The sequence below is a fragment of the Wolffia australiana genome, chromosome 19 (assembly GCF_029677425.1).
Source record: "Wolffia australiana isolate 7733 chromosome 19, ASM2967742v1".
Lineage (NCBI taxonomy): Eukaryota > Viridiplantae > Streptophyta > Magnoliopsida > Alismatales > Araceae > Wolffia > Wolffia australiana.
The window spans coordinates 7,902,227-7,922,500 of NC_135853.1; the positions used below are offsets into that span (position 1 = coordinate 7,902,227).

The 20,274-nt window shown below is 43.4% G+C and overlaps 1 protein-coding gene across 3 annotated transcripts in view; it reads left to right on the top strand.

Annotated features, from left to right (window-relative positions):
* The first annotated feature begins 1,602 nt into the window (after positions 1–1,602).
* The window catches only part of LOC144715832 (uncharacterized), a 19,469-nt gene continuing 797 nt past the window's right edge, over positions 1,603–20,274 (top strand). Inside the window, exons 1-9 of one of the 3 annotated variants that reach the window (XM_078590833.1) lie at positions 1,603–1,720; positions 3,018–3,087; positions 14,234–14,371; positions 14,592–14,655; positions 14,750–14,810; positions 17,408–17,492; positions 18,614–18,670; positions 18,966–19,049; positions 19,788–19,858. In XM_078590833.1, coding sequence (XP_078446959.1) covers positions 1,611–1,720; positions 3,018–3,087; positions 14,234–14,371; positions 14,592–14,655; positions 14,750–14,810; positions 17,408–17,492; positions 18,614–18,670; positions 18,966–19,049; positions 19,788–19,858 — 740 coding nt within the window. In that variant the 5' untranslated portion in view covers positions 1,603–1,610. The remainder of the gene's footprint in view (positions 1,721–3,017; positions 3,088–14,233; positions 14,372–14,591; positions 14,656–14,749; positions 14,811–17,407; positions 17,493–18,613; positions 18,671–18,965; positions 19,050–19,787; positions 19,859–20,274) is intronic. The other 2 variants (XM_078590834.1, XM_078590835.1) reach the window with 2 other exon arrangements.

Genomic DNA, 20,274 nt, shown 5'->3' on the forward strand with positions numbered 1-20,274 from the left:
CGCATGAGATCCATTGCCAAGCAGCCAATCGGGTGCTTGCCTACCTGAAAGGCTGCCCCGGGAAGGGACTCCTCTTCCCACGGAGCTCCGACACGACTGTGAAGGTATATACGGATGCTGACTTTGCTGGGTCCGTTGTCGACTATCGTTCCACCACCGGGTACTGCGCCTTCGTGTTTGGTGGCCTTGTCAGCTGGAAAAGCAGTAAGCAGGACAAAGTGTCCCGCCCCAGTGCCGAGGCGGAATTTCGGGCCCTTGCTGATGGGGCTTATGAAGCCCAGTGGATCCACGGGATTTTGCACGAACTTCGTGTCAAGTATTCCGGCCCGATCCATTTCTACTGCGACAACAAGTCGGATATTGCTCTGGCCAAAAATCCTGGCCAGACCTGTCGGATCAAGCACATGGAGGGAGACCGCTACTTCTTCAAGGAGCGGATGGACGAGGGCATCTTCGACCTCCATTTTGTGTCTTCCTCCGACCAGGCTGCCGATGTCCTGACCAAGGGCCTGTCTAATCCCCTCCTGGTGCGTGCTGTATCCAAGCTCGGCATGGATGACATCCATACCTCGCTTGCGGGGGGCTGTTAGTGAGATAGGTCTCTTATATGGTTAATGGGCCTTGTTCTATTAGCCCATTAGCCACTTACTCTCTTTCTCTCTCCTAGGGTATAAATACCCTTCTATTGTAACTTATCTAGTATGAGAATATTCTTCCTCTTTCTTACCTCATTGACTCCTCTTCTCCTCCTAACCCCAACCTTGATTGGGTTTAACATAAACTAATCACACATTTTTTCGTAAACCATAAGTGACAGTTGGTGACACGGCCTACTGTGATGGATTTTTCTCAAATTCAGGGACCATCATCTGTCCTCAGTTTCACACTAAAGCGTCATCCTCCAAAGCTCAAATCAATTCCTCATGTCTATAGTGCAGGGACACGGATGAGACAATTTTTTCGTCCCAGGATGAAAAATTGTCCTGTCTGCAAGATTGGACGAAAACCGGGAAGAAAATTCGTCCATGACGAACGGACGGTTGACTGTAATCCTATCCTCGGACGAAAAAACCGTCCCGTCCAGAGGTCTTGGACGGTTGACTGTAAGGGATGGATGAAAATCCGTCGGATTCGCTTCCGACGGTTGAGATCTTGCCACGTGGCATCGCTTAATCAATTCCTTGACATTTTGCATCAAAGCCCATGCTTTTTTTTCTCACGCGCAAACAGATGCCGCCCAAAAGTAATTGGTCATATGTCCCTCCGCTTTCTCTCTCCTCCATATTTCCCTAGAAAAACTTAGAAAAGTATATTAAAAATTTAAAATGTGATTTTATTTCGTCCGAGACAAGAGACAGAACAGTTTTTCTCCGGACGGGACGAAACTGGCAAAGTTGTGATGCAGACGATTTTTTTCTCCAATGGACGAATCCCTGGACGGGACGGTTTGGACGAAGTTGAAATATCCGGGATGTAGACGATGGACGGGACAGGACGGTTTAGACGATCTTCGTCCCGTTCACCGTCAACCGTCAATCGTCATCCGAAACTATAGTCATATCTACAATTTAAATATCTTGGCGGGAAAAGAGAAGTGGCAGAGGAGAACAATGGAGGAGAAGGATGAACGGGGGAGCTCTGCGTTGAGCACCGATTTCGCATATTTGAAAGCAGCGTTCTTCGCCAAGGAGCCAGCAGAATGCGTCATCTCTCTAGCTCGGTAAGTTTCCTCTGCGGATGTAAGTTGGTGGAGTAATTCTTTGTTTTTTTTTCGGATTCGGCTTTGATTTCTTTTTTTGCTAGGTTTTTGCGCCGGTTAAAACATATTATTTATTCAATTTTTTTGGTTTTGTGCTGTTCAACCGTGTTACTTTCCAATCCGACTAGATTTGGACGGCCTGCGAGTTATGATTATTGCGTAGAAGACGTGTGCCATTCTACGAGGATGGCTGAGTACAATAAAATTTTCAAATTTTGCGTTTTTGGGCCTGTTCCGTCGATTTATTAATTTAAATTCGGGAAGACCTTACTGATCCCGTGGAGATAAAGACCACGGGCGTGCATCACAAATCTTGAATTAATTCAATGTTTGATTATTTGTTTTATGTGCCTAACTTAACTTTATTCATGTGGCACTTCATTCTAATTTCAGTGCGGGAAAGACTCTCGTCTTGGGTTGTCTCTATGTATTATTATTATTTAATCGTTTCCTTGGATATTGTAATTCAGATTTTCGCCATGTTGGCCATTGATCTTGTTGTATTACGACCTTTGAGATCCTTTAAAATGTTTTGCGAGTACACCCCATATCTTATTTAATTTATTTTTAGGATATTATTAATATTATGAGTCCGCTTCCTCTTTGCACGGAAAGTGGGCGTTTCCAAATTTCTGTCGTGTTTGTGTCGGTCCCGATGAATTTTGAATAGTATGCAAGTAATGATTCTTGCTAAGAAGAAGTTTAGGAAAGAGCGACATGGGCCAGTGCACACATTTTATTGAGTAAAACTACTTTTTCAGAAGGGGTAAAATCATTTCTTTTATGCTGGTTTTTTACGTTTGCACCATCGCCTTATTTCTTCAAATTTTGTGATTTTCTCCAGGAGTAGCTGCAAAACGACCTTCAAACTTATGATGATTGTAGTGTTTTAGAGACGTCTTTTGTGCCTAACATTGCCTGTATGGCATCTATTTCTGTTTCTGTTCGCCAGATACAGTCTCGTATTTGATAGTAACGTTCGTTTAGTCGTGATAATTTTTTTTTTGAAAACAAAGTTTAGTCATGATAATTAACCGTTTTACTGGATTTATAATCCAATATTTCACGTAGGTGGCCATTGATCTTATTGTTTGACAACCATAAGATCCTTTAGAAATTTTATGTTTATACCTATATTTTAATTTACACATTCCTAGATATTATTCTTAATGTTGGATTCACTCCATCAAAGTGCATCTGCTGGTGAAGTTTTGGATTTCATAAAGTTTGTTAGCACTGAGTTATAAAATCTGTACAGACGATCAGGTGGTGGCTCACTGACAGCAGAAGTGCAAAATTTCATTGTAGAACATTGCGTCAAACAAACGGTAACTTGATAAAATTTATTTCTATAAGTATGGTTAACTCCCTTTTTGTGGTTAACTTGCTGTGAAGCGATTTATTCCCTATTGTTCTGGTCTTTTTCTCTAGAAACAGTGGAGATGAAATCACAGATCAGTCCATGTATCCAGAAGTCCCGAAATCTCTCAATATAATGCGTTCAACCTGCTCCGCTGGAGTCTGTATGTTGAGAGTATGACTGAGGGCAGAGGGTCGAAGGATCTCTTATTTGAAGAAGAACAGCCAGCAGATTTCCCCTACTAGTCATGGATGAGAGACGATGCCAATGTTTGTGTTTGGCTTCTGGGGAGTATGTTAGGGAGCTTATCCATAAGGTTTCTGTTTATGAAAACGACAAAAAACTAGTGGCATCACATGCATTAGAATTTCTTGGAAAGAAATAATAATTGGACGATATAATCTTGTGACCAGGGCGATTCAGTTTATGTATGCATGTGAGCTCCTAGCCATTCTGAGGGAAGTTGATTACTATCATTCAATTGAGAAACCAGAATCAATGGAAAGGTAATATATTGTGAAAGAAAGGTTGATCGAATTCTTTATGGGACTCAGCATTGATTATGACTCTCTAAGATTCCAAATACTGAATAGGGAGAAGGTACCTGATCTTGAAGAGGCCATTCAGATTGTGTTGGTGGAAGAAAGTAGAATCCAACTCGTAAATGGTCCTCAGAATGAAAATTTAGTCCAAATCTTATGGCGGAAACTAAGTCTCAGAAGAGCCACAATTGGGAGGGAGGTTATAGTAAGATCCAATTGTGAGTCAAACGAAACTCTGAACTGCAACAATTGTGAGAATCAGGGACATACTGGGAACATGGGATGCTAGCCAGATAGGCCCAATCAAATTTAGAAGAATGTGAGACGAGAGATCTTGAAGCCTAAACCTTGAAGGGGGAGCTGGAGAAATTGAAGGACACTGCTATGTTCTATGATACACTGTTAGATTTTCAGGGTTAAAATGTCACTCCCTAATTTCTCAGGGTGGGGTCACCCAGTGTCCTCTTTCTCTCATCCGATCAGCCAAGAGCTGACGAACACCAATCGTTATCCAGTCTCCAAATTGAATTGTTGAAAAAAAATCCAAATCAAAAACTCCAAATGAGAGAATCGTATTCTAATTTCGCGTTTGTATCATTGCATGTCAGTGATTCATGTTGAACCAAGAAAGAGGTTTGAGAAAGAGAAAACCAACTTGATTAAAAAGATAAGAGGGGATTACAAGTGTTTATATAGGGGAGCCCTAATGGGCTAGTTAAGAATGTCCCATATGGGACTATTAGTTACAAAAAAGAGCTTAAGTGTCAACACTCCCCCTCAAGCTGGGGCGTGGATGTTTTCCGCACCCAGCTTGCCACAAAGCTCCTCAAACCTAGGGGCATGGAGCCCTTTGGTGAAGATGTCTGCGATCTGATCTGTTGAAGGCACATACGGCAGGCAGAATTTTCCCGACTCCAGTTTCTCTTTAATGAAGTGTCGATCAATCTCTATGTGCTTCGTGCGGTCATGCTGGACTGGATCATGGGCAATGCTGATGGCCGACTTGTTGTCGCAGTACAGCTGGAGGGGAGAGGAAACCGGACAACGTAGCTCATGTAGGATCTTTGTGATCCAAAGTGCCTCACAGAGACCATGTGCAAGCGCACGAAACTCCGCTTCGGCACTGGATCGAGACACCACCTTCTGCTTCTTACTCCTCCACGTAATAAGATTGCCGCCCAAGAAGGTGCAATATCCTGAGGTAGACCGACGATCAACAATGGACCCTGCGTAATCCGCATCGGTATATACCTCTAGGCGAAGAACACTGTGGCGGCGGAACAAGAGTCCACGACCAACTGTGCCCTTTAAGAACCGAAGAAGTCGATGAGCAGCACGAAGATGACTCATGCGAGGAGTCTGCATGAACTGACTGAGAACCCCCACGGAATATGCAATATCAGGTCGCGTGTGGGTGAGGTAGATTAGCTTGCCCACAAGTCGTCGGTACTGTCCAGGCTCTGCAGGATCTTCATTCTCATCGGCGCCCAAGGTGGTGATTAGCGTCAATAGGTGTAGTAATGGGCCTGGCATCCTCCTTTCCAAGCTCATGAAGAAGATCCACCGTGTACTTCCGCTGACAAATGAAAATCCCGACAGAAGAGTATGCAACTTCAATGCCAAGGAAATGAAAATCCCGACAGAAGAGTATGCAACTTCAATGCCAAGGTGGCGAATAGCAAATTCCGACGATAGATAGGCCGCCAGTTGTGTAATAGCCTCCGTAGCATCACCCGTAATAATGATGTCATCCACGTAGATCAGAAGGATAGCGACTCCCCCTGATGTGGAATGATGGTAGAAGAGGGTGTGGTCCCCATTGCACTGGCAGTATCCAAGACGCTTCATGGCAGTAGTGAAACGACCAAACCAAGCGCGAGGAGATTGTTTCAAGCCATATAGTGCCTTCTTCAAGCGGCAAAAAACCGAGGAAGGAGTAGAGGGAACCAAGGAGGCATACCCAGGAGGAAGAGCCATATAAATTTCCTCAGTCAAGTTGCCATGAAGAAATGTATTCTTGACGTCATATTGCTGCAGTACCCAACCACAGTCTGTAGCAAGAGTCAGGAGAATGCAGACAGTGTTCAGCTTGGCCACTGGAGCAAATGTCTCCTGATAATCGACGCCATATTTTTGCGTAAAGCCTTTTGCAACAACGCGTGCCTTATGCCTCTCAATCGTGCCATCAGAGTTTTGCTTTGCAGCATAGACCCAACGGCTATCAACCAAGTGCTTGCCCGGTGGGAGAGGAACAAGATCCCACGTATCATTTAGGGCAAGAGCTTGAAGCTCCTCCTCCATAGCCCGACGCTAATGAGGCAAGGATAAGGCAACATCCACCGTCTTCGGAAGGGAGATGAAGTCAATGGAGGTAAGCAGTGCATGGTATGGTTTGGAGAGACGATGGGAGGAAACGTAATTAGTTAAAGGATATAAAGGAGGAGAGCGGGGAGGAGGCACAAGGGCCAAGGAAAATTCTGGTGGAGTGTCTTGGGAGGTAGAGGATGAGGCATCCAAAGGAGGAGAAGAGGAGGGGGTGCGGCGAGAGATATAGGTGAGGCCATAATGTTTTTCCGGAGGGCAGCGTGGTAGATTCGTAGGAACACCGGAGGAGGGACAAGAGGAGGAAGTGGATGAGGAGCAGAAGAAGGTGGTTGGGGAGAAGAGGGTTGTGGAGAAAGATCCACGGGTGTTGCATGAGAATCCGGAGGAGATTCGGATGGCTCTCCAATGGGAATCGACGCAGTGCCGGGAAAGGGCGGAGACGATGGTGCGGCTGGAGGTGAAGGGGCTGGGGAGGATGACGGGACTGTCGTAGAAGTGACTGAGGAGGAAAGAGGAGGGAGGATAAGGAACTCGAGCGGTTCCGGCTGAGGAGGTAAAGAAGGTGGTACCGTGGAGGAGGGATAGTAAGGAGTAAACTCATCAAATGTAGCATCTTTGGTGACAAAGAAGCGACGGGAAGGCGGATGGTAGCACCGATAACCCTTTTGGGTAACGGAATATCCAATGAAAATGCACTGACTGGCGCGAGGGTCAAGCTTGTCCCGACCGAGTTGATTGTTGGGGACAAAGCAAACGCACCCAAAGACACGTGGAGTGAGGTTTGTTTTGAGGGAAGTGGTGGGAAAGAAGCGCTGGAGACAGTCAATAGGAGGGGAATGGTTGAGGGCACGAGAGGGAAGGCGGTTGAGAAGATGGATGGCGGTGAGAACGGCTTCACCCCAGAAATACTTGGAACATGCATATGGAACAGGAGGCTCCGGGTCGTATCAAAGATGTAGCGAAATTTCCGTTCTGCAACACCATTCTGCTGAGGAGTGTAGGGACAAGATGTTTCGTGAACAATGCCGTTTTGTTGGAAGAAATGGGTGAGGGTAGAATTGACATAGTCTCTGGCGTTGTCGGAGCAGAACCGACGGATGGGGGTGGAGAATTGGGTTTGGATTAGGGAGTAAAACTGGGTAATGATGGTGGAAAGTTGGGATTTGTGTTTTAAAAGGTAAGCCCACGTGAATCGGGTAGCGTCGTCAACGAAAATAACAAGCCATCGAGCGCCAGAAGTGCTGTGAAGGGGGGCCGGACCCCAAACATCGGTATGAACAAGAGAAAAAGGCGTGGATGCACAAGATGAAGATAAAGGATATGTAGTGCGATGATGTTTAGCAATTCGACATGCCTCGCAAACAAAATAGTCAACAGCATGACCTTGGAAAAGTTTAGGAAATAGACGATAAAGGGTGTCAAAAGAGGGATGTCCGAGGCGTCGATGAAGAAGCCACAATTGGTCATGAGACGCCGAGAGGGAAACAGCAGCAGCAGCAACAACAAGAGAAGAGGAAGAAGGTCGAACAAGATAGAGCCCCTCACGCTCCTCAGCAAGTGTAATCGTCTCCCCCGACACCTTGTCACGATAAAACAGGAATTTGGAGAAAAGGCGAGATCATGGTTTAAATCACGAACAAGTCGGGATAGAGATAGGAAATGATGAGCAAGACGAGGAACATGAAGAATGCGTGAAAGTTTCATAGAAGGGGAAAGAGTAACATGACCAACACCCGCGACGGTGAGAAGAACTCCAGAGGCGGTTTTGACTTTGGAATGACTAGAAACGGGTTCATAGGTTGAAAAGGCTCGAGGATTAGGAGTCATATGAGCGGTGGCACCGGAATCAAGAAGCCAAGTGGAAGATGACGAAGGAAAATTTCCAGAAGTCAAGGTTGGAGAGGCAAGAGCGGTGGACGTGCCTGCGTGGGCTAAAGAACACGAGCCCACGACGAGAGGATCAAGAAGACGTCAAAGACGCTCCATTTCCTCAGGAGTGAAGCTAGGAGATGAGGAGGCATTGGCCGGAAGCAGAGTATACTGCATAGGCACTTGTCCTGGACTCGGCACGCTCGGTGAGCTGGCAGGAGGGGCGGCAGCAGCAAGGTGACTCTGTTGAGTCCGCTTCCGTTGGAGCTCGAAGCAGGTTTCCTTTGAGTGAACCCTCTTCTTGCAATAATTGCAGAAGAGTGTGGGATCGCCCTTGGGAGACTCCTCCGAGCGAGATGAAGTCCCTCGGGCGGAAGAATTCGGCGATGAAGCATGAGTAGCCGTGGCCGGTATTGCCGCAAACGCCGAGGTGAGGGAAGGTGCCTGCTGAAACCGAGACTCCTCAATCTGTACACTCCGGAGTGCATCTTGGTAGGTGAGCATCTTCTCCCGATGAATAAGCTGGCCACGTAGTGATTCATATTTGGGGTTGAGACCCATCAGGAATTGAAACACACGAAGCTGTAGCACATACCCCCGCTCCACCGAATTCACCTCCAGTGGCATGTAATGGTCGATCTCATTCCACAAAGAGGTGAGTTCGTTACTGTACTCCAATACCCTCCGATCCCCTTGACGAAGATTAGCGGCCCGATGCACCAATTCGTACAAAATGGCAATGTTGTTCCTCTTGGAGTGGCTGTTGAGGGCGGCTTCCCAGACGGCTCGAGCACTCGCCAAAGACAGAAACTCCCCCTTAATATTAGGGCCGATACTGTCAAGTAGCCAGCGCTGAACGACTCCTTCAATGTCAAGCCAATCATAGTATGCTGGGTCCATCACCGGTGGTCCGTCTTCCATTAAATGACGCATTAGTCATCCTTTTAGAGTGATCTGCACGTACTGTCGCCATTGAAGCAGGTTGAAGCTGGTGAAAATTCCATTGAGTGGTATCTTGGGCAAAGTAAATGGTGCTGGACCAGTGAGACGAGTCGATGCAGCCGCTGTCGGAGGCACAGGAGAATGCGCCGGAGTCATCCCAGATGTCTGAGAGGGAGAGGTCTGTTCTTCAGACATCGGACAGCACGGATTGAGGCGCAGGAGAACCCGGATGAAGCAGGTCACCCGCGGGACGCACACAGGGAACCCGGATGGAGCAGGTCACCCGCGGACGCACGCAGAGAGGCAACCATGCGAGGAGAGGCGGCTGTGCGCAGAGCGGAGACGGCCGCACGCAGAGAGGCTACTCCGCACGAAGAAAGAGCGGGTCCGTGCGAAGGAGAGGGTCTGCACGCAGAAAGAGAGAGAGAGAGCCGGTCGGTCGGTCGATCGCGGTCGGTCGATCGCGGTCGGTCGATCGCGGTCGGTCGGTCGATTGAGCAGAGGACGCACGAAGACGGCAGGAGCCGGTGAGTCGGAGCGATGATGAGTCCGAAATTTAGGGTTTCGGCTCTGATACCATGTTGAACCAAGAAAGAGGTTTGAGAAAGAGAAAACCAACTTGATTAAAAAGATAAGAGGGGATTACAAGTGTTTATATAGGGGAGCCCTAATGGGCTAGTTAAGAATGTCCCATATGGGACTATTAGTTACAAAAAAGAGCCTAAGTGTCAACAATTCAAAATATAAATAAAAAATAAAAGAGAGATTTCGGTGGAGGATGATCTGGCAGATATTATCCTCTTCCCTTAGCCGCTGCCGTCCTGCTGCTCTGGCCTTTGGTCACTCTGCCCGCGATGCTATCTCCATGTCTTCAAAATACATCAATACCATTCTATCCAGCAGAGGTTGTCTTTTGAAGGGCTTCACACGTGCAATGGCCCTGCACGTATCTCCAGTGGCGCACTCCATCTCTTGAAGCGTTGACTACATTCTCATAAATAATGTGTAAATACTCCACTCTTGCAGGTTCAGCTTGTCTCTGAATCTGAGGTCAAAAAACCTCTTCTGTAGAAGTTAGGCACGTTCACAGGTGGCTTCATCACTTGGAAGATTTACCCTCTTGATGAGTACTCTGGGCCACTGTGACGCAAAAGTGGTTTGAAGAATAGCTTTCGGGTAGACCTGCCATTCCCAGTAATGCGTTAGAAATATAGGAATTGGCTGAGCAGTAATAGTGTTTCCCTAAGGCCTTTTGAGTAGATAAGTATGAAAAATAGGGTGTACGGATGAGTGATGAGGACTGTTTTAATGGTTTACAACCAGGTCAATTTTTTTTGAGGACCTTATGTGGACCAAATTTTTTTGGCCTAATTTTTCACACGATTTTCTTAGCTAACAATTTCATTCTGTAAGGTCGAATCATTAGGTAAACCACATCCCCTCTTGAAACTGTTCATCATGTCTATGCTTGTCAGCCTGGGCTTTCATTCTTAACTGAGACTGCTAAATAAGCTTTCAAAGTTGTGAGCAGTTGCCTCTTTCGACAAGCAGTTTATCAATAGAATCAAAAGGAGTCAGAGGTGATTCATTATGGAGTAAAGATGCAGAGTTGCGGCCATAAACTGCTTTAAACGGTCAGGTTCTAATCGATGAATGATGCCATGTATTAAAAAAATACTTTGCCCAATGTAACCACAGTTATACCAATCTTTTTCTCTATGATGCAGATTCAGTTTGGAATTGCAACTTATACATTCATGAGTGCTAAAGATTATTTTATGAATCAATTTGGGACAAAAGGGGAACGGTTAGAATCCTCTCAGGACTCCACTGCTTTCATCTCAGAACAGATCGGGAGGAGACAGATACTTTAGTGATCAGAACCTACAAGAACTTTTGGATGTGGAAACTTTTATCCCAGAGGAGCTTGATGCAGCGCACTCTCCAAAGAAAGTAATAATTCTCAATCACCCTCTACAATGTCTTACACGGGGGGTTCATGCTGTGAATTGAAATAAAGAAGTTGGTTATGCCGTTCCATCTTTCAGTTTTGTGCCATCCATGTCAGCATGTCTGGTGAGTCCACTGTCCTGATTTTGGTCCTGATTATCCACATCAGCAGTCCATGTGAACAGCTGTTGTCACCTATTTTGGTAGGTCCCATAGAGAACCCTATCAAGATATTACCGGAGTCCTCATATTTCAAAACTCCCCGGACAAATGGAGTGGCTGAGAGTACGATAGGTCATGTGGCAGAGACTGCCACAACCTGATACATAAATGCATCCCAGGGCATTTGTATGGAGAGGCCTTACTATCAGCTCTCAGCTGATCTTGGCGAGAAGCAGTGGAGAGGCTTCTTCTCACCTGTCCAAACCCTAGCCGCCAGAGGAAGAACCATAAAATTCAAAATAACATTCATGTTATAAGGTTTACATCATAACCCAGTACTTATACTGGGTTTACTCGTTCTGGGTCTCGTGGACCCAATATGAAGGATCCGGTATACCCATAAATATGAGGGTAGATATCCAAAATACTGAAAATACATGGGTAAGAAACATAAAAGAGTAAGGGAGAGAGAAAAAGTGGACGTCTGCTGACACTTACTTAATGCTGATCATTGAATAAACAGACTGCCCTTGAGGACAAAATTGATGACAAAATCCCACTAGAGTATGAAATCCCACTAGATTGATGACAAAATTTTTCCATGATGTGAGAATCAATATTGGAGTGAATCCAAAGCTATTTGAATGCACATTATTTGTTCATGTGAAACACCCTAAAGACAAACTGCTTGCAAGAGATCGAAGGAGTGTTTGGGGGCATCCATCATCCAAGAAGGGGTTCAAATGCTCCTGTCCAAGTTCAATGAAATTCCTTTTACCTGCAGATGTCACCTTCAATGAGAAGAAAAAATTCTTTAAATTGATTGTCGTAAGATAAGGGACAATCAAAAGTAAATTCCAAATCTTTGAGATCAAGTTCAGCGGTTGATCGTTGATGAAGAAATGTAGGATAAGAATGGGAAAAATAGGGAAATGCAGGACCAAGGAACCCAGCCACATTAGCCTTGTTCTTCTGGATCAGAGGAACTACCCTCTCCAAATGTGGCCTTAACGAACTCTCAATGAATTCAAATTTCTGGTCACCCAACTGGATATTCCCATCTCCCCTTCACATTTAAATGGGGATGGCACATGTCCCATGCTTGGCGCGCTACTTGTGTTTTCTCAAAATACATATTTTGGAGACTTATATCAATCTTGCATGTACAGCAATAAATAGAAACACAATAATTCATGAGCCAAATAAGCAGAGCAATTGAGTTGAGTAAACTGGACAAGGCACCACAGCTGCTCAACATATTCTTGGTTCAAACGATTGTTCATCGGGACGGAGGCTCCAGAAGGTGGCTGTGGATTCTGGGCTGGTAGAGAGTGCAATGGTAATGGTTGAGTCTCAGAAGGAGCTAAACCGTAAACCCTAAATCAGATAGGGTAGCTGGAGAGGTGAGTTCAGGCGAGGAAGCAGCGTGCGGTCTCATCTCTTGCAGTGGCTACAAACAAATAGCAAGACAGCCATATCTCATTCCTTTATCAACAAAACTAGGAATTTCTGGCTGATTTGGTGCACCAGTCTTTAAATCTCCTTTAACAATGGAGCAATTACCCAAGAGTGTTGCAAAACTATAGCAGATGAGGATCCTTATGGAGAAGATGAAGGTGAGGGGCCTCTGCACATACACTTGCAAGGGATTCCTTCTAACTCAAACTCTTTTCCCAGCAAATAAGTTGATCAAAAAGGTATTTATAGTCTAGATTAAGTCCCATAAGGAACTTAGAAACTGGAAATTGCAGGACATAAGCTGGGTCAACAGATGAGGGCCCGGTGGCACTTGGTGATCGAGTTCATTGCACAATTTATTTAGTTTAAAGTAACGTTCCATTGTGAATTTATTGCCTTCGACAAGGTTGGAGGACCCAGTCACAAGATCATAAACCAGTGCCATGTTTTTCTTCTTCAAAAAGAATGAGCTGCTTCCTGGAGTTCAGGGGGCAAATAAAGACAGAAATTCTTCACATACACTAGGGGTGATACCGTCCAGAAGCCATCTTTCTTATGTGTAATGGATCTCCATCAATTGGTCATACCAAGGATCTGTTGGAGGAGGTCCATCTCCCATAAGCTGCTTCATATACTTGCCCTTAATCTATTTGAACATAGTTTCTCCATTGAATAAGATTCTTCCTAATGAACTGGAATCCCTAAGGGTTCTATGAATATAGTTTCTCCATTGAAGAAGATTCTTCTGGTGTAATGTGATCCTTAATGGTTATTTGAAAATAGTTTCTCCATTGAAGATACTGCTCAGTGAACTGGAATTTTTATGTATCTGCACAGGTGGGTGGTAACACCCATCAAGAGATGGGGCCACAACACTGCTGGGAGAGGGCAGGACAGTGGCAATGGGTTGCATAGAATGCGATTATCTAGACCTTTACATTGTCGACTAGGTGGGTTACAACCAGGCTGGGGCCTTGTTACCTGTCCAATTCCAAGCTGACTTTTAACAAGATAGTGGACCAGGGGGAAGGCGCACGCGATCATATGTGTGGATAGGAAGCCCAAATAGGTTGCCTGTCCTCACGCCAGATAACCTCAAGCAGAAGAGCTGAATGCCTGTTGGAGGAAAAAGACTTGATTCAGTAAGAATGTTTGCTGAATACCTCAACAAATCACTGATGCCAGAAGATGCTAGAGTGTGGATGAGTCGTCCGCGAGGACAGAGATGAGCCTTAACCAGAAGAGAAGGAATCGGCGAATATCCTTTAGAAAATCTTTGACTCCAGAAGGATGTTACCATCAGGTCACCAATTCTGATGACGCACAGGGTGTGCACGGTCTGCATGTAGGCGTGAGGGCGCCCAGGACTGGTTACACATAAGGGTTCTGCACTGGAGAGGCAGTACAAAGGAAACTAAGGACATTAGAGGCTCTGATGCCATAATGGTGACAAAAGCAGTGAATATTTCTAACAGATTAGAGTTAGATTGAAAGAGTTTACAGGAAAGTAAAGAAGGGTTAGTGATCCAGTCCATAACCGAATTAGTGAGATATTGAGAATGGAGGAGACATAGGACACTCTTCCAACAATGATAAATTGCCACTCCGTAGAAAAAATCTATGTTTTTTTACTCTAGTTGAAGATGGAGCCTCCTATAATTGCCTTTTTTCTCATCACCCTTGTCACATCATCAGGAGGGATGCATTTATCTCCTTTAACAGCATTTCAAGTCTCATGGCAAAAGTTCTTCAGATGACTCTCATCCATTTATCATGCACGGGTTATAAGTTATGAAGTATTCTTGTATGTCAGTGTCATTTGATGTCAAATAACTCTAACAGTTTTATCTTCTTTATAATATGCAGAGAACAGAAAATTATGCATCATGCCATGGATATTCAAAAAATATCTTAAAGAAAGTTATTTATAATGCGGAAGTCAACGGGGAAGAAGTTCTTGAGGATCTATATGAAACATATGCTCATTCAATTTCCCCGGAGCAGGTAGGTGTTATTCCCATGTACCATATGATTTTATTGTGGTTTCAAGTGACACTGTTCTAAAATATCTTCTTTTAATTTTTCTTATATTTCAAAGCCTAAAAAATAGCATCTTATTAAATTTAGATAACCTATTTATTGCTTTAGAAATCTGGATGTAGGCAGAACTTAACAGCCTTCGACATATAGTGTCATACTCACTTCAGGTGGTTAATTTGTTTAGGAAAGCTTTTCACCAAAGAATCAGGCTAAGAACCTCAAAAGGATTTCATTCTTCTCTGATACTGGTATTATTCTATTGGATTTGATATCAATTACCCTCTTTTGTAGAGTGGTTTAAAAAAATTTATGCTTATGCTTTCTTTGACGAATGACTCACAGGATTACTGAAATTTGTACTTCCAATTCAATGTTCTTCCAATTTATTAGAAGGAGACACGGGGTATGCCAATTTGTTTCTATAGTCATTATTTAAAAGTTTCCAATATCTTGACCACCAACATTTTTATGTTTTTAATTTATTGGTGTAATAAGAAAAGTATTTAATGGTTGAATACCATTTCTTAGGAAAACCAAATAATAAACTTCATTGGCTGAACAAACGGTGGCTTTAAGGGATGACAAACTGACATGGTTCACATCTTTGACTATCTGTACTGTCAAAGAATTTCTCTTGTGGGACATTACAATGCCTCATGATGTTATGGGGCATGGCATCCATCTACTAATGTAGTTGGAGGTCAAGGGTCTGTTTATTTCACAAGATCCTGTCAAAGCATTTTAAGATGAGTGAAATCCAATAATATGTGTTGGACCTGTTCCCTTTTTTCCTTCTATTTTCCTTATACTTCTCTTTTATTATTCCTGTAGTAGATTCTTCAAGTTATTGTATTTACATAAGATTTCTTCAAAATAAATTTTATCTACTTAAGGATCATATGCATGCATAAGCCATCATCGTGTAACCAACAAGTCAGTCGGGATATCTAAAATCTCTCTTTCATTGTTTGCATATGACCTTCTTTGGATATTTTTTTAATGCAAGTCCTTATCGGACTGTCTACAACTTGGATATGGGTTATCGGGTCTCACAATTCCCTACTCTTCTTTTAGGGGATTTCAGTATTTAAATCATAAACACCTCTTTCAAAATAAATATAATTTTATACTGTAAGCACCCTCTGGTTTAGGTTATCACCCTACACTCTTTAATTCCTTGTCTATCTCACGCTCAGTAAGGGTTAAAAGAGCTGAAGGATGTTCCACACCATATTTAAACATGATGGAAGAGGAAATAATGAATAATCTTTTGTTTTTTTCCTGTTAATACCCTAACCTGTGGTGGAAGCCGTGGCAACCAAGGGAGAATGTGAATGGATGGGCAATGAGGAGGATTGTGTTATGATCAACCTCAAGCAGGATATGAACCCCGAAATCAGACAGCAACAGCATGAAGAGAACTCTATAACCAATGAGTTTGTGACGACATTTCATGAGCAGAACCAGATATGTAAGAAAGATCAGACGGCAGTTGAACAATAGGTAGAAATAATAGAGGAATGATCAATAGAGGAGTCAGAAGACTCTTCCCCTTCAAGATACCAGGCATCTCACATGCTCTAGGCCTCAACTATCCGAGGGCGCCAAGTCTCCCTTTTCCTGCCTTCCCCTTGTTTAAAGAGCCTACACACACAATCTTCCCAGAATGTGCTTCCGGCTGCTGACATCTCCTTATGAGCCTTCTGAAATACATTCTTGTAAAGAACATATCATATCAGTCATATCATGGGAACTACACATGCATTGTCCTTCCACAACAAGGCTGGGCAAACAGTTCTGGGGCGGTACAGTTTTGAGAGTAGTGCACTTTAAAGACAGTATTCCATCAAGAGTCTTATCGCATCAGAGACTTATAAAATATCGTGTTGGATATAGAAATAAAACAGGAGGTTGGGCATTTAGCCTGTGTTCTGATTAGATCCCTTGGTCGATCTTACAAACCAAGAATCTCAGAAGAGATTGATATCCTTTCCGAAAATATAGAAGAGTTCAAGATAATTCCGGATCCTACTTGTGAAGAGGGAAAACTAGGAACGTCAGAGAGAGTGTGTCGTGGAAGAGAGTAAGGATAGAAGAGGGAACAACTTGAGAAAAAGAAATAATGGATCGAGGCCGGATCGGCCCCTTTCCTCTGGCGCAGAGAATCTCCTACCAGCCCACGTCCTTGCGACAGAAAACCAACTCCATGCCTCTGCCACCCCTTTTTCTCTCTTTATAGCCTCCCCTCCTGCCAGTTATTCAAATTTTCGCACGTGCTTCTAGCAACCCATACGTGTGACTCCTCGTCTTCTTTGGTAAGTCTTTGACGTGTGACGCCTCGTCTTCTTTGATAAGTCTTCGTAAGGTGCGTATCATGTTCACACTTGGAGCCTCCACACGTGCAATCTTCTCTTGCATGTGCTTCCAGCTGTCAACATCTCCTTTTGAGCCTTCTGGGATATATCCTTATTGGTGTTCTGGGGGATATGGAAATACTAGAAATAAACCACAGTACTCTGGGAGGTTTCATTTGTAAGCTACTGAACCCATTTTCTTTAGGATTAAAAAAGATCCAAAGTAAGGCCCCTTCTTTGTTTAAGGATTTTGGGATCCTGCCAGTCGTGCATTCCATCCATCTTCACTGTATCAACCATAACGCGATCATATCCATTATATATTACTAAAATGCAGTTGCTTGGGGGACCTTTGTTGAACTGACTTATTCTTAGCCTCTTGGACCCTTTCAGCCGTCCAATATAATCACACGAAATTACGTGTGGCTTCTGTAGGGGTTCCCTGCTTGAGAAATGTAACCTTGGTTCCTAATGTAGAGTTGACATAAATCATTAAAAAAGAAGTATTATTTGATGACTGGGAGAATGTTTCATAGAGCAGCAGACAACCGACTTCTCCTATTTGCACTGGATTTATCGGATAAGCATGATTTGCCTCAAGTACAGAAAATTGTCTTTCTGATTCATATTTATTTCTTTTTCTTAGGTGTTCTATTTGGCCATCAAGCCTTTTCTTGTCAGAGTTTATCCTTTCTTTCCCAGAGATCTTTTGTGATAAAGTGTGCCTCGAGGTAAAAAAAAAAATTGTTGTCGTTCAAACTTCCTGTACAGTTTAAATGTGTCGCTATTTCAATATCATTTCCTTTCATGCGATGACTTCAATAGTTCTATATTTTTTTCAGAAAATTATATATTCATTACGGGTGGTTACCGCTTTGTCGGGTGACCGCGTTAAATAACTTTTCAAAAAAAAATTACGTAGAATTCCACTTATGGGTGAACTGGAAACAGAAGCGACAGATGACGCAAGGAGAGATTCAAAAGAGAGATCAGGGAGGCCGAGGAATCTCCACGTTGGGAATAGGGCAAAGGCCAAAGAATGTAAATTCAAACTTGATTACAAAGGGGGGTTCTGATAGGATCCTGGAGAGGATCCTCAACCTATCTAGGGGTAGTTTCGTCATGTTAGGCCACAGGGGCATTTTAGTAATTTTCTATTATGCATTTCCCTTTAAATAGGGATGCCCTCCCAAAGGGAGGGCAGCCAAGAAGATAGAAGAAAGAAGTGTTCTTGTCTCCCCTCTCCTCGTCTCCTTCTCTCCCTCTACGGTCCCCTGCCCTCGTGATCGTCTCTACTTCACTGCGTCTTCAGGCGGCTCGTTCCTGGTTGATCCTTGCCCCATCTGTTCGACCCCTCCTATCATTCCTGTTTCGACTCTCCTACCCTGGGAACGTCTACCTCGCCTCGCCATGTAGGAGAGTAAACCCTTAGTAAACCCCTATTTGCAATGCTACCCCATAAGCTCAAGAATGGATAGCCCAGTAAAAGAGTTTGGTGGTAGAACAGTGATAGAGAAACAGAAGGATATGCTCTTCATTAGCCAACGGAGAGTTGCCAAGGAAGAACACAGAGAGAGAAAGATACTCAATAAAGTAGGTGGGCTGCTTAGACCCATATACTCATGATGCATGAAACAGGCTCCACCAGGTTCTGCAGAGTAGGAGTAGATACTTTTAGATCTACTACATTTGCACCACATTTTTTGCATTGATATGTAATTTCTCTTCTACAAATTTCACGACTATCCACTGTCTCTGAATGTAGATGTTTTCTAGTTTACTTAGTAGTATATTAATTTCTTTGATAACTTCCACTAAAAGCCTATTTCCTGAGTTTTTGTGTTTTTCACAGCTAGGGGCAGGGGTTGGGCTTGTCGGCATTATCCTTGAAAAAACTAAGGCGTCTAAGGTGACTTATTCATGAGGCATTTTCCATCATCTATCCTTTTAAAATGTTTCTCTTCAGTCGCATATGATCTTTACATGTACCACCATTATGTCTCTCTTAGGGAGCGACAATCTCTCCGCAGTAATGGTGTTTAATTAAAAACTCTCCTTTTGTGAGAACTAGTAAGAGACCAAGTCCAGGAAGGCAGCCAATTACACTTTTCCTCCAGTTGAACATTCTGAATGTTGCAATCCTTGTTTAAAATCTCTCTCTTGGTTCATGGAGAATAGGTTTAAGGTCCTGGGGTCACATGCAGGTGGTGCTGACTGATGGTGATTTCTCAACCTTGGAGAACATGCGGACCAACTTGGAGGCCAACTGCTATCAACCGACTCCAAAGGTATTCTATTAAGGCACAAGTTGCAAAATACTGTTACCTTCTATTCTTCTGGTTGGATGATATCTCTCTGCTATTAACTTCCAATTCCTTGAAATTCCATGAAACAGAATTCCATTGTGATACAATTCTCTGGGGGGTATTGTCATCATTGCAGCCCGTTAGAATTATTTAATTATGTTCCCATTTATATATGTTTCCCTTTTAGTCGGGTAGACTTTCAACTAGGAGGGCAACCAAGCAGTGTCAATGATTTGAAGCCTATTCTCTCCTCTTGTGTCAGTCCCTTGGATCTCTAACAACCCCCTGCCACCTTCTTGTGCCTAACTTCCCGAATCTACAGCCGGTCTATCACTCCTACAGACAGAAACTCTCGGGTGTGTGTTACATTGAGAGACATTATAAGGGAAGTCCCATCAATAAAATCATGATGGATAACTTTACCCACTGTCAGACTCCAAATTGCAATCTGATTTCCTCCTCACACCTCCGAGTCACTTCTCTTCACTCTTGACTATGATTTCAGAGAAAATGATATCACATTCATAATTTATTGGGTGATCTGTATAAATACAGGTTACATATGAAGATTTGTTTGCCTAGAGGATCATTATAATTTACATATGTGAGATAAGAGGGGCTCAAAGAAATACTACATTAAGGAAGAAGAGCATAAAGGAAAATAACAAAGTCAAATCAAGGGCGTTGGCTAAGTCTAACATTTACCAAACTTGTATTCAGGTCGAGTGCAAGTACTTGTTGTGGGAGTCAGCTTCAGAAGCGGAGATTATGAGTTACAGTCCGGACATAGTGTGAGTACTTAGTTCTCCTCGTTCTGTTAACTATGGGAAAATTACCCACGTAATAAAATGATCTTCCTCAATTGAAAAGCTCAATTGAGCAGAATTTACGTTTCTTCTTCTCTCGTTTTATTTTCCTAGCAGAAAATTCTTGTTCCAGAATCTGATTGGAAATTTATTTTCCAAAATTCTTTTCAGGCATTATCATCTTTTCAGACATTATCAAGTTCTAAAATGTTTTATTCTAAAACATTTTAGAACATTTTTGACTATACCTCATAAGCCCTTTTAATGAGTAATGTGATAAAAGATGGGAATATTACTGGGAGGATCACCGACTCAGTGGGTGAACTGTGAAGAATATTTGGAAGGATTGAACTGTGAAGAAAATTTTGAAAGAGAGCATCAGTACCAATCCTGTGAAGTGG